Source organism: Dermochelys coriacea, chromosome 8 (assembly GCF_009764565.3).
Source record: "Dermochelys coriacea isolate rDerCor1 chromosome 8, rDerCor1.pri.v4, whole genome shotgun sequence".
Taxonomy (NCBI): domain Eukaryota; kingdom Metazoa; phylum Chordata; order Testudines; family Dermochelyidae; genus Dermochelys; species Dermochelys coriacea.
The window spans coordinates 89267447-89283836 of NC_050075.1; the positions used below are offsets into that span (position 1 = coordinate 89267447).

The 16390-nt window shown below is 43.9% G+C and overlaps 2 protein-coding genes and 1 long non-coding RNA gene across 4 annotated transcripts in view; 1 reads left to right on the top strand and 2 right to left on the bottom strand.

The window, feature by feature from the left end:
* MIER1 (MIER1 transcriptional regulator) overlaps nt 1-66 on the bottom strand; it is a 55607-nt gene extending 55541 nt beyond the window's left edge. Inside the window, exon 1 of the mRNA XM_043520254.1 lies at nt 10-66. The gene's annotated coding sequence lies outside the window, so the exon portion shown is untranslated. The remainder of the gene's footprint in view (nt 1-9) is intronic.
* An 8436-nt stretch (nt 67-8502) lies between these two features.
* DNAI4 (dynein axonemal intermediate chain 4) overlaps nt 8503-16390 on the top strand; it is a 31827-nt gene continuing 23939 nt past the window's right edge. Inside the window, exons 1-5 of one of the 2 annotated variants that reach the window (XM_038413599.2) lie at nt 8503-8650; nt 9377-9566; nt 11808-12001; nt 13718-13827; nt 14060-14216. In XM_038413599.2, the coding sequence (XP_038269527.1) occupies nt 8595-8650; nt 9377-9566; nt 11808-12001; nt 13718-13827; nt 14060-14216 (707 nt within the window). In that variant the 5' untranslated portion in view covers nt 8503-8594. Of the gene's footprint in view, nt 8929-9376; nt 9567-11807; nt 12002-13717; nt 13828-14059; nt 14217-16390 lie in introns of both variants that reach the window. The other variant, XM_038413600.2, reaches the window with a different exon arrangement.
* LOC122455556 lies at nt 10664-15540 on the bottom strand. The gene is made up of 3 exons (XR_006273816.1): nt 15496-15540; nt 14134-14203; nt 10664-11116 (listed from the first exon to the last, which is right to left on the bottom strand). It is a non-coding gene; the product is annotated as an uncharacterized LOC122455556 (long non-coding RNA).

Genomic DNA, 16390 nt, shown 5'->3' on the forward strand with positions numbered 1-16390 from the left:
AATACTCACGTTCCCCCAAGCAATGTAAATCACCTGCACACATACGTCCCCTTCCCCCTCTCCCTTCCCAGTGAAATCAATAGCACACATTCACCTCACATGCAAATCACCAGCACAGGTACACCCTCAATGCAAATCACCAACCAACCAACAGGGTTCACACTCGTCTAAATCACCAGCAAATTATTATTTACAGTATCAGTACTGCCAACATCAAGCATTCAAAAATCATGAGACAGGTCCCAATCATGCAATCAGCTTAAAAATTAGATTAAAAATATATATATTTAGGATTTGGAACTTTTTTTGCCTTCCATTTCTCTGTCTTTAAGATGCGCTCATTTCATGTTTTTAAGTCTTTTCTACAACCATGAGAACCAGAAACTTGCTTTACAAAAAGGAAAAACCAAAGCTGAGAGTTTCATGTAATAACATGACTCCAGGAGCTGGGGCTATAAGTATCATAATACCTATAATACAATCATAACAACTGGCAGCACTGTGTAGTGCCTATGGACACCAATCCTGACTGAGGCGTCATTGTGCTAGGCACTGTACAAACGTAGTAAGAGACAGTCCATTATCCAAAGAGTTTACCATCTAAACAGCTAAAACTGATAAAGGATGGGAGTGGTCTCCTCTCCCTGGTATAAGGCTCCAGTAAATAGGGTCTCACCAGGCACAAGTCAAAAGGATGTGCATCTGTCTTAAATTGCAACAACTAAGCTTGTTTACTTTTGTAATTAATTAAGACAAAGGACAACAGAAGCATAATAACTTGCTTTAATTTAGGACAATCAATTTTTTTTAAATGTCTACATAGATGTCAGACTCAAAATCACAATTCAAATTTTACTGATATTCTGAGTATAGGATCTGTGACAATCTGTTGGGGAGCTCATTAGCACGGTAAGGAATGTTTGCTTTGAGCTGGTTCATGCATGCACTATAAACGCCAACTAGGGCTGCTAAGCCTGATTGCCCTGATAATACCTCAGCAGAAGTCAGTGATGTTTTCTGTAAACTGGCAAAAGATTACATTAACCAGTACAAATGGAAGATAAAGACCTTATGTGAGGTACAACATAACTAATTGGCTTAAAACAGAAACAAATATAAATTAAATATAACCACACTAAAAAGTACACTCACATTTTCTATGAATATTAGTTCTGTTTATTCTAGATTCCCTATATCACTTGTATCTGGTCATTGGCATTTTTTTTTCAAATAGATTAAGCAGTGGTGCAAATTTAGGCCTCAATCCCACAAACATTTAGACCTAAGCTGCACTACAAATTTAGATCAACATAAACTGCCTTGCATTGACCTACCTGGTGGGAGGGATAGCTCAGTGGTTTGAGCATTAGCCTGATAAACCCAGGGTTGTAAGCTCAATCTTTGAGGGGGCCATTTAGGGATCTGGGGCAAAAATTGGGGATTGATCCTGCTTTGAGCAGGGGGTTGGACTAGATGACCTCCTAAGGTCTCTTCCAACCCTGATATTCTATGTACAAACATGGGTGTTTCATTATGCTGACACTAACACCACCTCCCGGAGCAGCACTGGTCGATATAGTCAGATCAATGCAGCACAAGTGTAGACACTGTGTTACCTATGTCAACTCTAACAGTCCTCCAGCAACTGTCTCACAATGCCTGACACTGACTTCCCTGGTCACAATTGTTAACTCCCCTGCCCAGGGATCATGGAAACCAGAAGCCCCGCCCTGCCTTAAAACCCTGTGAATGTTTGAAATGCCTTTTCCTGATTGTGCATCTTGGTGAGCACACCTCTAGCAGCTCTCCACTATTATGCGCAACTGCCCAGTTGACCACGCTACATGCGTCAGACGCACTCTAGGCTAAAACAGACAGGAGATATTAGATCTCGTCTGCCTGCAGAGAGAAGAGACTGTGTAAGCACAGCTATGGACCATAGATGTCCATAAAAACATGGACATCTATGAGAGATTGTATGGAGAATGCAGGAGAATGGGTATGACAGGGATCAGCCCCGTGCCGTGTGAAAGCAAAGGAACTACATTAAGCAGATCATAAGGCTAGGGAAAATCATAATTGGTCTGGTACCAATCTGCACATCTGCTGCTTTCACAAAGAGCTGCATGCCATACTTGAGGGAGATCCCACACCCCAGCACACCACTATGAAGACTTCCAAGTGAACAACAAGGTGGAGGTGGAGGAAGAGAAGGAGGATGGGAGACATGTGACCGGGACAGGGCGGGGGGGGGTGTCCAGCTGTGCCGCAAGCCAGGACATGTTTGAGACTCCATCGCAGTCCGATCAGTTGAGCATGGGTGAGCCTGATGCAGGATATGTGTGGTAAATTCATTCCCATTACAGTGCTGGTACCCCCAACTTAGCAGGACACAGCTATCAACTTTCATTAATTTACTTGTACTAGAAAAGGTACAATAAAGAGAGTTTAAGTTGTTAACTGCTTTTCATTCCTCTCAAGAGTTAGTCGGGGCCCTTGCGGAGCAATTTGTTTATGTGCACAAGAATGTCCCTTCAATCCTTCTGAGAGATTTTGATGAAACTTCCATGGAGGTACTCTGCAATCCTCTCCCGAAGGTTTCTAGGGATAGCAGCCTTATTTCTTTCTCCTTGGTAGGATACTTACCTATGCCAGTCAGAGATAACATCATCAGGCACCATTGCAGTAAGCAGGCTAGCAACATACGGGCCCCTGGTAGCTTCGGGACACCAGCAGCAACTGTTCTCTCTGTGCCTTTGTTCCCCGAGTGAGGAGATATCAGCTAAAATCACCACCAACTGTGGAAATTGGTGCTAGTATTCAGTGCCATTACCTCACATTCCCATATAGTTTCATGCAACCGAACAATTCCCTCCTCATTTCCCTCACCCCGACAGGCTTTACTCACTATGGATGGTGCTGTGAGTGGCACTATGCACAGTCACTGCGAAGCAGAAGTGTCATGAGCAAGTCTTGTTTAAAACTTTTGAGGAACAAGGGAAGACAATTATGAATTTTAATTTTTGATTTCTGTTATGACAATACTGACAATGGTAATTCTGTGTTTTATTTGTAGGTGTGGCCATTTTAGCCTTGAGGAGTTCCCCCTCTGTACCCATGTAATGCTTGAACTACACAAGGAGGAGAAAAAAGAGGACTCTATGACATGTTCTGCGAAATCCTGCAAGCCACTGCTGCATCAGACCATGAACAGAGGGCTTGGAGGATGAATACTGCAGACTGTAGAGAGCGGGAAAGAGCTGACAGCAGAAAGGTCCAGGCCTATCAGGAAAAGGAGAGGGAGATGCACCAGGACATAATCGGGATTCTTTGTCAGCAAACACAGATGCTGCAACCTTTGTAGTCCTATAGGTTCAACAATGCCAAGCTCGCCTCCCTTTGCAGTCCATGAAGAATTGTAGCATAGAAGCTCCTTATATGCCCCCCTCAGCATTCCATGTGGTATCAGAGACCGCATCCCTAACCCTGCCATTCCATCCTGTGAGACAGTAAGGACAATCACAGCTTCACACAAACTGACCTGTGGGAGCCACAGTTGGTGTACGTGTAGCTAAAATGGACACGAATGTTCCTTCTTCTTTTTTATGCTCTCTCCTAAAAATTTATTAAGGTTTTAACATACTTACTTCTAACTTTTGTTTGGAAAATAATTAATCTTTAATACTTTCCAACAGGTCTGCATAATGCCTGGTGGCAGTGAAAGCAGTGGTATTGTACATTGTGACACAACCCATAGGACCAGTGACAAACACAGTATAATAATCTTAAATTTACAGCAAGCACCACAACATTAATAGGTGCACTGTCACTGTTACATTCATAGATGTACAGCGAGAACATATAGTTCCAAACAGGCCCCCAAACTGCAGGGTCAGGTAGATCACAGTAAACCACAACGTATTACTGGGCCTCGCTGCTAAAGTGCTCTCTCAAAGCCTCCCTGAGCTGTATAGCTGCATGTTGAGCTTGTCAGAGAGCCCCTGTGTCTGGCTGTTCAGACTTAGCAGACAACCATTCTCTCTCCAACTCAGCAGCAACTTTTCCCCCTGTGCTTCACAGATAATATGCAGGACACAGCTAGCAGCTATAATCATTGAGATAGTTTTTTTCACTGCGATCCATTCTTGTGAATAAACAACACCAGCGCCCCTTCAATCTACCAAAAGCAACTGTCATTCTGCACCTGCTGAGCCAGTAGTTGAACTTTCTTTGGTGCTGGCGAGGTGGCCGGTGTATGTCTTCATGAACCAGGGAAGTAAGGTGTAGTCAAGTCCCCCAAGATGAATATTGGCATTTCAACCTCGCCAGTGATACTCTGCCAGTTGGGAAAGAGGGCTCCTGCTTGTAGCTTTCTGAACAGTCCTGCGTTTTTAAAGATGCAAATGTCATACATGTTCCCTGACCAGCCAGCATTGTTGGAGAAGCGTCCCCCATGCATAACCATAGAAAAATAGCCCTCTCTGTTGATATGCTCTGTGGGTGATCTGGTGCCAAAATAGGGATATGTGCACCATCTTTCGCTCCATCACATTTTGGAAACCCTCCATTATGTCCTGCACATTGCCGAGAGTCTCAGTGCTGTGTAGCAGGAGACAATTAATGGCCCTGCAGACTTGCATGACAACAGCCCCCACAGTGGATTTTCCAATTCCAAACTGATTTCCCATTGACTAGTAGCAATCCAACATGGGAAGTTTCCACAGTACGATTGCCACTTGCTTCTCCACTATCAGTGCAGCTCTCATTTTTGGTGTCGCTGCACTGCAAGGCTGGGGTGAGCTTGGAACATAGATCCGGGAAAGTGGCTTTGAACATCTGAAAGTTCTGGAGCCACTGCTCATCATCCCGAGCCTGCATTTGTTCCTTGGGCCCAGAAGTGGTGCTCCACCTTTTGCAGCTGCTCTGTGAGTACAATCTTGAATTGGTTCTCTCTATGTTCCACAGCAATCTGCCCTCCAGGAAATCATCATGTTCCCCACGTTCTTGTTGTGGTTCTGCAAGGATCGTGCATCCTGTTCTTGCAGTGCTCATGACACCAATGCAGCAGAGCTGTGCAGGCTCCATGCTTTCGTTAGAGATGGTGGACAGTGAAACTTCCTGTGCTGGTTTGTGGGATTTTCAAAACAGGTGCAAAAATTATGGGATGGAGAAAATTGCATGATGGGAACTGGACCCTACATTCCCAGTCACTACTGCGCTACCCATTTCTGCCCTGCCATGTGTTGCCAAAGCAGTGTTCTGGTGGTGGCAAGTTGCACACTGCGATACCACTACACTTTACATCACACTCCTGGTGAGTATGTGCACCACTGACACAAAGAGGCAAGTACGCATGAGCATAAGCAATATACTAACTGCTACAGCTTTAGGCTGACGTAACTTGTTTACAAAAGTTTGTAATGTAGACATGCCCCTACTCACAGGTTAACTTTACATAGGTGAGTAGTCTCATCGAAGATGAAGCAAATAGGTCCTCTAAGAACTGTGTTCACCATCTCCTGCTCTATGTAACAGTGTTGGATGGGATATAACTAGCAGAGGAAACCTCTGGATCCCACATTTGTCCAATCCCAATACGGCCTGTTTGCCCTGAAGTTTCTGAGAATATGGCTACATTGCAGCTGCTACAGTGACACAGCTATGGTGATGCAGCTGTGCCACTGTAGCACCATACTGTAGACACTTCCTACATCAACAGAAGGGGTTTTCTGTGGATTTAATTAATCCATCTCTCTTAGGCCTGGTTATATGAGGAAATTAGGTTGGTATGTCACTTGGGGTGTGAAAAATCTATACCCCTGAATGACACAGTTAAACCAACCTAATCCCTGGTGTAGGCAGTGCTAGGTTGACGAGAGAATTCTCCTGTCAATCTAGCTACCACCTTTCGGGGATGTGAAGTACCCACGCCAATGGAAGAACCCCTCCCGTTAGTATAGGTAGTATCTTCCCTGAAGCTCTAACACAGCGCAGCTGCAGAAGTGCACTGTAGGGATTTATGTATAGACAAGACCCGAGAAACAGTAGCTTGGTTGACAGAAAAATTCTTCCATTGACCTAGCAGAGTCTACACCAGGGGCTAGGTCAACCTAATTACAATGCTCAGAGTGCGGAATTTGTCATAGCCCTGAGTGACATAGCTAGATTGATCTAATTGTTAAGTGTAGCTGAGGTCTACGTAAAAGTCATATCTTCCATTCAGATCCATCTAGGCAGGCTTCAGCACTGTTCAATAGTGGGTATAATGTCACCACCAGAATTAATGGTGGGCTGTCACACAAACTTTCTAGAAAGGCAAGTTAGAGCATATGTGCCACGGGTCCAAAAGGCTGGCATTAGGAATAATCTTAGAAAAGGGGACACTGTATTATGTACAGTACTTTGGAAAAGTCTGTCATTCTACTTTGCTGTTGCTGTCTACAGCCCTTATAAACAGGTAATAGGTAGCTCATACAGCCTGTTTTCCCCTGAATTTGTCTATGGTCAAAGGACACCATGTTTTCTACAAAAGCAAATACATTTGTATTAACCACAAAGCCAAACCGAGGCATTTTGATTATCAATAGTACCTAGAGGCTCTGACCAAGACCAGGGCCCCATTGTGGTAGGCACCGTAAGAGATAGCAAGTGACGGTCCTTGCTCCCAAGGAGCTTACCAGCCTAAAGACTGGCAAAGTGTTGGGGAAAGGAAATTTACAGATGGTGCATAGAGCTTAAGTGACATGGGAAATTTGTGACAGCCAGGAATTAAACACAGGTCTAGTGCTTTAACCACAAGAGCATTCTTGATTATACATTGTATCCCGTTATCTAAAAGTCTCTCCACTACCTATAACAATCTAAATTAATACCAAAAATAGCTAAACAGTGTAAGTGTTTAAATTTTGTAAATTTCCAATCTCGCCATGGCTCACATACACACGCTCTCTCTCTCTCTCTCTCTGTGTCAAAGGCACATTGAGATTGCACCAAAATTTTTGGGGGAAACCTGCCTCCACCCTGTCCCTGAGACTTATTTAGTCTGTGGTTTAGGTTTTGTTTACTTTTTTAGAGAAAAAAATGTGTTATACAATATTTATAGCCTATGATTATTACACTCAGACTCCAATGCCACCAGTTTTTCAATACTCAAATTTTAAATACTTAAAAGAAGTTCTGTTACTCTCCTGGACTGTTTACCACATGGATGCAAAGTTGCTTTCCTTACAAAGGGAGAGAAGAACACAGACTTGCCCCAAGTCCCCGTTAATTTGAAGGCAATGTTTAACATCTCTCTCTCAAGAATTTTGGTGTTGTAATGAGAAAAGGGGGTTACAGCTCCCTGAACGGTCAGGGGAGGGCTCCTAGCATGTGTTTAGGTCTGCTGAAGGCAGACTGCAAGACCCTGAGAAAGTACAGGTAGGAGTTCCCAACCCCGAAGGCTTGTTTGAAGCTCAGGTGTAACGATGGCACCTGGTGTGTGGGGGTCCTGATCCTCACTGGTTTCGGGGGGTGAAGCTCCTCCTAGTCCCTGGTGTGTGTGTGGGGGTCCTGATCCTCACTGGTTTTGGGGGGTGAAGCTCCTCTTAGTCCCTGGTGTGTGTGGGGGGGTCCTGATCCTCACGGGTTTTGGGGGGTGAAGCTCCTCCTAGTCCCTGGTGTGTGTGGGGGGGTCCTGATCCTCACGGGTTTTGGGGGGTGAAGCTCCTCCTAGTCCCTGGTGTGTGTGGGGGGGTCCTGATCCTCACGGGTTTTGGGGGGTGAAGCTCCTCCTAGTCCCTGGTGTGTGTGGGGGGGTCCTCCTGATCCTCACGGGTTTTGGGGGGTGAAGCTCCTCCTAGTCCCTGGTGTGTGTGGGGGGGTCCTGATCCTCACGGGTTTTGGGGGGTGAAGCTCCTCCTAGTCCCTGGTGTGTGTGGGGGGGTCCTGATCCTCACGGGTTTTGGGGGGTGAAGCTCCTCCTAGTCCCTGGTGTGTGGGGGGTCCTGATCCTCACGGGTTTTGGGGCGTGAAGCTCCTCCTGGTCCCTGGTGTGTGGGGGGTCCTGATCCTCACGGGTTTTGGGGCGTGAAGCTCCTCCTAGTCCCTGGTGTGTGGGGGGTCCTGATCCTCACGGGTTTTGGGGCGTGAAGCTCCTCCTGGTCCCTGGTACGTGGGGGTCCGGGTTCTGACTGGTTTCGGGGGGAGCTCCTGGCCCGGGTGTGTGGGGCTCCGGACCTTGACTGTATTGTTTGGGGGGGGGAGCTCCTGGCTCTTGCTATGCGGCGGTCCGGACCCTGACCGGTGTTGCGGGGGGGGGGGGACGAGCGCCTGGCCCCTGCTGCGTGAGCGTGCGGGGCTCCGCTCTCTGACTGGTGTGGGGGGAGCCGCGGGCTGCCGGCCAGCGCCACCAGCGGCCTCCTGTCACGAGCTACCGACCTCACCTCAGCGCCTACCCCCCGTTTCCGTCCCTCTCCGCCAGCCAATCGCCGGGGCGCACGTTGGGAGGCGGTTGCCATGGTTCCCAGGTCAAGACGCTGCCTCTGGGCTCGCGAGGCAGAGCGCCGGGCCGCTTGGGACCGGAGCTGCGTTGAGAGCCGCCCCCCGCCAACGCCATGTCCTCCTCCACCCGGGCCGGCAAGGGCAGGAAGCACAGCGTCGTCGTCAGCGTGTGAGTGCCCCGCCGCAGTGGGCTCAAGAGGACAGGTGGCGGGCTGGGGGCCTGCCCTCTCCACAAGCCCTGGCTGCTCAGGCAGCGCTCCGGCTAGTGGCTGTCTCTGCTAATCCTGCCAGGCTAGGCTCCATCCCAGTGCTTTCCATCTGCACTGGGCATGTGGGGTTTTGTTGGTTACTCTTGGTTACCCATCGCCTTAGTTTGCAAGATCTCTCTCCTGTCTGATCGACGTGGCACGTTTCAAGTGCACCCATCCCTGGAGTACCTAGCTACCCGTAAGCTTTCTTTGCACTTAGCATCTTCCACACAAGGATCTCAGGGCAATTTAGAGCAATGAATGGACTAAGCCTCACTGTTGCCTTGTGAAGGAGGGAAATGGTAGTATCCTAATTTTACAGATAGAGAAACAAAAGCACAGAGATATGATGCACCAAACCCCAGCAGAAAATCTTTGATGGAGTTGAGAACTGTACCTATGTGGTCTGAATCCCAGTCCTACATTTTAATCCAAAGACTGTGCTTGGTCCTTCGTTTCCATACCAGTTGCCTTTCACCACACGTAGTCCCATATATGGACTTTAGCATTTCTTCTGTTCTGTTATTTTACAATTAACATTTGCTTCTGTTTGTGAAGTTGATATTTTGTAGTGAGCTTTATACTGTTCATTATCTGTTAAATAGTCTATATAAATTTCTTAATCATATTTTGTTTGGTTGAAATAGGACATCAAAGCTGGAGTTAAATATGAAGAGGACCTCTATTTCAGGAACTAGCAGCCAAAGACAAATGAGCTATGTTAGTGGTTTCAGCCCAAGCAGAGTTGGATCATTGAGTCGAAGAAGCATACTGATAGCTTCTGATGGCAAAACTATGGATAAGGGGTCTCTCATAGGGAGTAAGCATACCATTCAGGTAATGAATTTTGCAATACCAAATATTTCTAATTATGTTTGATTGTTAATCTTAAAAGTTGTCTGGAAAGAGGTTTGGGTGGAGTGCAGGAGGAAAAGAGGGCAGTGTGACAGGGTAACTCTGACTCTGAACGTGACAAGGGTAAGCTTTCTAGGAAAAGGGGAAGCCAGTGCAGATATTTCAGAAAGTGAGAAAACCATCTGGAAAGGATGATGATCAGTATTTAAAAAGTGACCCTCAAAGGAACAAACAAAGTATCTGTGCCCTTTTTGCTTCTTTATGATATACTGAGGAAGGCTGAAATTTCCCCCCTCCTTTATTTTCTAACTTACAAATAGAGTTTCTGCCTCGTCTTCCCTGTTTTTTTCTAGGTGACACTTTGGAGGATTTCTTGGAAGTCCAGAGAACTAGTGTAGGAGATTCCCTTGCTCTTAAGGATCAGGGTTGTTTAATCTTTTACAAAAGATCTTTTATCCCAAAAGGACATCAGTCATATGTGTTAAATTCTTTTTTTAAAATAGTGATTAAAATTAATTTCTTTTGCAGGTTCACAGGTTTTACTCCCTTGGCACGGGTACTTTTGATGTAATAAGATACCTAATTCTCCTTGCCCATGGAATCTTGGGGAAGAACAGGGTAGATGACACCGCCATTTTGCTAAAATACAAGCAGGGTTTCCCCCCCCCTTAATCTTAGGCATTCATCCATCATAAAGAAAAAGGGAAATATTTCTTCTGTCACCTCTTATATAGCAAATATTAGCTACATCTAGCATATCTATACTTGCTTGCCTTGATTTGGTTGTAGGCTGTATACAAACAGCTACATGCTCAAAGAAAGCTTGATTCCAGATAAAATACATGAATGATAACTTTTATAAATTCAGTATGTTATATTTATATCCAACTAAGGTTTTGCATGCAAACCAGGAAAAATTGTGAATCTAAGCTAAAGCATATTACATACATGCATTTCTCTGTTAGTGCAGGGGTCTTACATGGGCCCGATCCATTTCATTAGCCCTGAATGTGTGACTAAGGCTGTGCATAGGACACTGTGCACTGGAATGACTTTTACCCTTAGAGAATGTCAGGTTCCAGTTGTGTTAATATGCCATCTTTCACAAACATTGAAGAATTGTTCTCCTACTTAAACAAACAAAAAGTGGAGAAAACGTTCTTTTGAGAGACTTTTTTTTTTGATTTTGTAATAATAATGCTTTGAATTACTATAGAGCTTTTATCCAGTATTGTCAAGGCACTTCACAAATCGTAATTGCCTCACAGCACTCAACGTGGGGAGATATTATCTCCTTTTATAAATGGGATCTAGGGTAGGGAGATTTAGATGACTTACAGGGGTACACAATAACTCCTTAAATAGCTAAGGAATACATATATTTATCGAGCAGTGAAATTTACTTTTTCTGTTACTTGCTTGTGTTGATTTGAAAAATCAGCCATTTAGATCAACAGTCTTCTTCTTAAGTTGAAAATAACCTGTGTTTAAATCCATGAGACATGTTGACAGGAGCATTTGTATTGGTTTACCTGACATAGAGAAGAAATTCCAATATAAAGTTTCAAGAAAATTCTGTTTAGAAACTTTACAATCCACTTACAGTATATTTTCTTGTAGAAAAAAGATTTTTTGGGGGGGGAGGGACTAATAAAATTTAATAAAGCTGCATAATAATTTCATAATATTAGCGCTGTGAACCAGCTAGCCTCTGATTTATACCAGATTTTGCCAGAATTTAGGTCCCCTCGTTTTCTTCATCACGAGGGTTATTATAAAGCAGCACAGCCTGAAAAGTCAGCAGTGGTGATCAGGGAGGAGGTGTGCCCCAAGTAGCTGGTGTATGTAGTTTCTCAACATATTCCTGAAACAGACTCCACTGACAGAGTTCCTAAGAAGCTCTTGGGAGAAACTAAAGATGTCCTCTCATGGTTGAACCTTGAGGAAGAGTGACAGTGAGAGGGTAGATGTTGTTTGCAATGTATGCTGGCATAGAGAGGTTCTGTTGCCCCTCCCTATGTTAACTACTACGGTGAATATTCCTGTACCTTCTAACACTAATAAAGTTAAATGTTGCATTTGTAGCTCAAATATTTGTCTTTTTCACCAACAGTAGTTGTTCCAGTAAGAGATATTACATCACCCACCTTGCATAGCTACATATCATTTTCATTTTTTTAGAGAACACAAGATAATTTTTATTATTGTTATTTAAATATTCAGGTTTTTGATGAGCAAGGGAAGGATGTAACACCCCATCCACTCTATCGTCCAGAACCAAGTGCTTCGCTACACAAACAAAGCAAAATCTTATCAACTCAGGATTTCTCTGGGGCCACTGGATCTGATTTTCTGTCTTCCTTATCCATGCGTCAGACATCTGGAGTTAATGCTAGTTTAGTAGGTCCATTCTCAAGGTATGGTGTTGCATTCCTTGGGTCAAATCCTGGCCCATTCTATACAGGATTCCAGAATGGCCATTATGTAAGCTTCAGAAGTGCTAGTACCAGGAATAATTGGAGCCCTGAGTTCCATCCCTGCTCAAATTATTTTAAAGCCCCTTCCATCTCCTTTCAGAATAGCAGCCGTGTTAGTCTGTATGCGCAAAAGAAAAGGAGTACTTGTGGCACCTTAGAGACTAACAAATTTATTTGAGCATAAGCTTTCGTGAGCTACAGCTCACTTCATCGGATGCATTCGGTGGAAAATACAGTGGGGAGATTTATATACATAGAAAACATGAAACAATGGGTGTTACCATACACACTCTATGTTTCATGTTCTCTATGTATATAAATCTCCCCACTGTATTTTCCATTGAATGCATCCGATGAAGTGAGCTGTAGCTCACGAAAGCTTATGCTCAAATAAATTTGTTAGTCTCTAAGGTGCCACAAGTCCTCCTTTTCTTTTCCATCTCCTTGGCATTTCCTGTCAGGTAACTTAGGTGGCTCCCTGCTCAGCATGCTGGCTTTTGTGGATCCCAGTCTTAGGCACCTAACTCTCCCTATATATTGTATAGGGAGCCTATGTGCTTAATTCAGGGCTGTAGGTTCCACTAAGCGGGAGGCGACCTAAAGTTAGGTGTTGCAATGGTGAGGCTCAGTCCGCTTTGTGTATCTAGCCCTCAGTTGCAATTGCAGTATTACATGAACTTAAGTGTTTGCACTATCATTTTTGTCATTTTAAATTTTGGGAATAATAACCAATATAATAGAATCTGTCTATAATTTCTAAGTCACACCTTCCTTAACCTATTTTCCTATGCTGCATTATGTTCTTGTATATTTTTAGACACACCTTTTGAGAAAAAGGAAGTATACTAAGAAAACTGTTATACACCAGTATGTTTTTAAAAAAACCTTCATCACAACCACTCCTTACACATAGATTCATTGTTTTTCATTTTGACTTAACACAATGCAACAAGTGTATATGATTTTCAAGATGTTTTCTTATATATTTCAAAGAAATTTCAAAGGATTGATAGTGAAAGGTACTGAAGACTCACCTGACAGTGGTGGGATCATAGCAACACACAGCAGGTATCCAGCACCATCGCTCACCTTTATGCCTTTTTTTTAAAAAGTGGGGGGGCATGGCTCCCTGGCCCCTTCCTGTTCCAGCACCCCTGCTCCACACTTCCCAGCCAGCCTGGCTGCTCTAACAGCACGATCAGCTGTGTGGCCTCGAGAGAGGATGAGGCTGGGGTTCAAGAGGTCAGGGATCTAGTCCCACTGCCCTTCCGTGTCACCGTAGGTGAGTTCCTTGGCTTCTCTGAGTTTCAGCATCCCCAGCTGTGAAATGGCAACAACATACCATGCTTTGAGATCACTGCCTGACTTGTGCTGTGGTGAATGGATCCCAGATCTTACTAAATTCTTCCCCATCATCTTTTCAGTACCATAGGATACTCTCTCAGATGAAGTCTTAATTTATTAACTCTCTTAAACAAATTCATTAGTGTCTTTCCAGTGTCTTTTTAGGATTTCTTTTGCAACACAAGCATTTGCTGTTTGCACAACTACCATGTAGTGTGACTTGGCTATTCTATATATATTTTTGTATTATTTTGAATATTGCCATATCTGGACTCTCACATTTTGTTTCTCTATATTTCTTTGTTATTAAAGGACATATGGAAGCAGCAGTATTTCTAAATCAACCACATCTACAACTGAGTCTATGGCAGATGAAATAGTAGAGCCTGGTTCCAGACGAGACACATCTATTAGCTTATCTGGTAAAGAAAATGTGTTTCTGTAATTACAGAGATTAATACTTTTGGCTTTGAAGCATGATTCTGGGAGACACTGAAGTCGGTAGAAGTTGAGGGGTGCTGAGCACCCCTTGAGGAGCTTAGTGCCACACAGTATGTGACTCCAAGTCAACACTATTATTTTTTACAATTAAGTTTTTCTCTTTTGATCTTAGAACAAAAAAAATTTCCATTTTCACATTATATAATTTGACAGATGTACAGGTGAGGCGAGATGAGATAAAAGAACAACTGACAAAAGAAGACATTGATAAGAGAGTGGATATTTACCTCATGGAGACAGAAACTATCTGGCTATTGGACATGCCAACTGTCATGGTGTCCATAGAATCTGAAGATGCTGAAAAAGTGCAGTATGTATATTTACAATTTCACACACACTTCGGTATCCCAAGGCATAATGCACTCAATTTCCATTGACTTCAGAGAGTTGAAAGGGCTCATTGACATACAGGATCAAGGTCTTTACTACCTATATTTCACAACATGACTTTGTCTAAATGCCATACCGTACTCACTTCCATCTCTAAACATGACAAGCTAGTCTTCTTTAGGTTGTCTTGCTGACTGAATTTAGACCTTTCACATACTGGGGCAGGTAAAGCAGTTAGTGAAAAGCAGGGGTGAGTAGTATCCTAGTGACAACAAAACCCATTACTAAAATGAATGTTTTATTTTAAAAAATCATTTCCCTTTACCCAAGTAAAAAGGCTTTCAAAAACAAATGTCAATCTTTCATTATTTACCATCAGTTGGAGCCCCATTATCATGCGAGGAATGGAAGAATATGAGCAGTTTTTATTGCTTAAAATGCATTTATTATGTAGCAGTGCTATGTAAATATAGGAAAAGCAGACTTTTAATCCAAACATTATATGGTATTAGTAACACAGGAAAGGATGTTTGTTTTCAAAGGAAAAAAACACACCTGTAGAAAGGGGAGGATTTAGAGCCCCATCCTGCAAATACTTGCATTTAAGACAATTATTCACTGTAGTAAATACTGTGCTTGGTAGTACGTTTGTGGAGGATCAGGTTCTAGATGGCTAGAGAGCCTACAGGAGTTAGGGTTTGATATAGAAAAACTGCTTTGGGATTTCTGGTTTATTTACAGCAGTTCAGGCTTACTAAAAAAACACCTCCCTCTCCCCCAGGTTTGGCAAAAGACTCCAGATGTATGCTTTCCATGTAGCTTTTCAGTCAGTAATTCCTAAACAAATGTATAAACCAACAAACTAGATAGTCCTTACGTTTCCCTTGAGCTGCTGTTTCTTTCTCCCACTAAAGTAACCCAACCCCTTTTTAAAGTGTAGAGCCTAAATAGGCTCAGCTGCACCTATTTAGCTCCTACTTTGGCATTTTAGGCTAAATTCACAAAGATACCAGACTTAGATGCCTAAATCCAAATATAGGCACCTAAGTCCCAGTTTTAGTCTCCACTGTGATTTACAAACACCAGCCATTCCCTGTAGGTGCCTAAACAAACTTGGCACCTATATTTTCAGAGTAAACATTTCCTCTGCCTAACTGTCTCCTCTGGGTATGTGCACTGTTGTCTCAGTGTAGGTGTCCAAGTGCTTATCTTCCACCTAAGCCCCAGAGTGATTCACAAACTAGGGAAGATAGGCTTACCTCTATTGCCTGCAGGACCCTACATGGTAGGCATGCTCAGACACTGCCTGCTAGATTGGCTCCCATTTAAAGTCTGGCCAGAGGAGAAGCAGGAGTTGATAGTGCTACTCATCTTATATGTTTTAGCAACCCAATGATTAGAGCACACACCACTGATGTAGGAGACCTGGGTTCAACTCCCTCTCTGCCTGATGGGGGAGACAGAATTTGAAGAGGGATCTCCCTCAGGAGAGTGCTCTACCCTCTGAACTGTGGGATATTCTAATATGGGGGCTCCCTCAGTCTCTCCAGTTGAAGCCACTGTGGATAAATAATCACAAGAGTTGAACCCAGCTCTCCACAGCCCAGATGAGTGCTCAAACCACTGGGCTAAAAGTTACAACATGGGTGGTGGCAGCTCTACCACCTTCTCCTCCTCCTGCTGCCACCATTGTGTGTGGAGTTGGGTGCCTGCCTGAGTCATTCTCACAAGAAATACCTTAGGTACCTAACAGGTTTCAGAGTAGCAGCCGTGTTAGTCTGTATTCGCAAAAAGAAAAGGAGTACTTGTGGCACCTTAGAGACTAACAAATTTATTAGAGCATAAGCTTTCGTGAGCTACAGCTCACTTCATCGGATGCCTAAAAGTCCCTTGTGAGTCTAGCCCTTCTTCCCTGACATGTCTCTCTGAACCCCCAAAATCAGAGATTCCTGGCCTCTTCATAAGAACTCCACTGGGATGGAGTGTGCCAGGGCTCCCTCTTTGAGCTCTGAAAGCTTGTCACAATGTGTTTGCAGAATTAAGCCATAAGGGCTGGGATCCAGGCTCCCACACATGACTTAGCCTGTGAGCAGCAGTTGGCATATTGAACAGCTTATTGCTGGTGGCCATCTGCTTCTGGTACAGGATACAGGG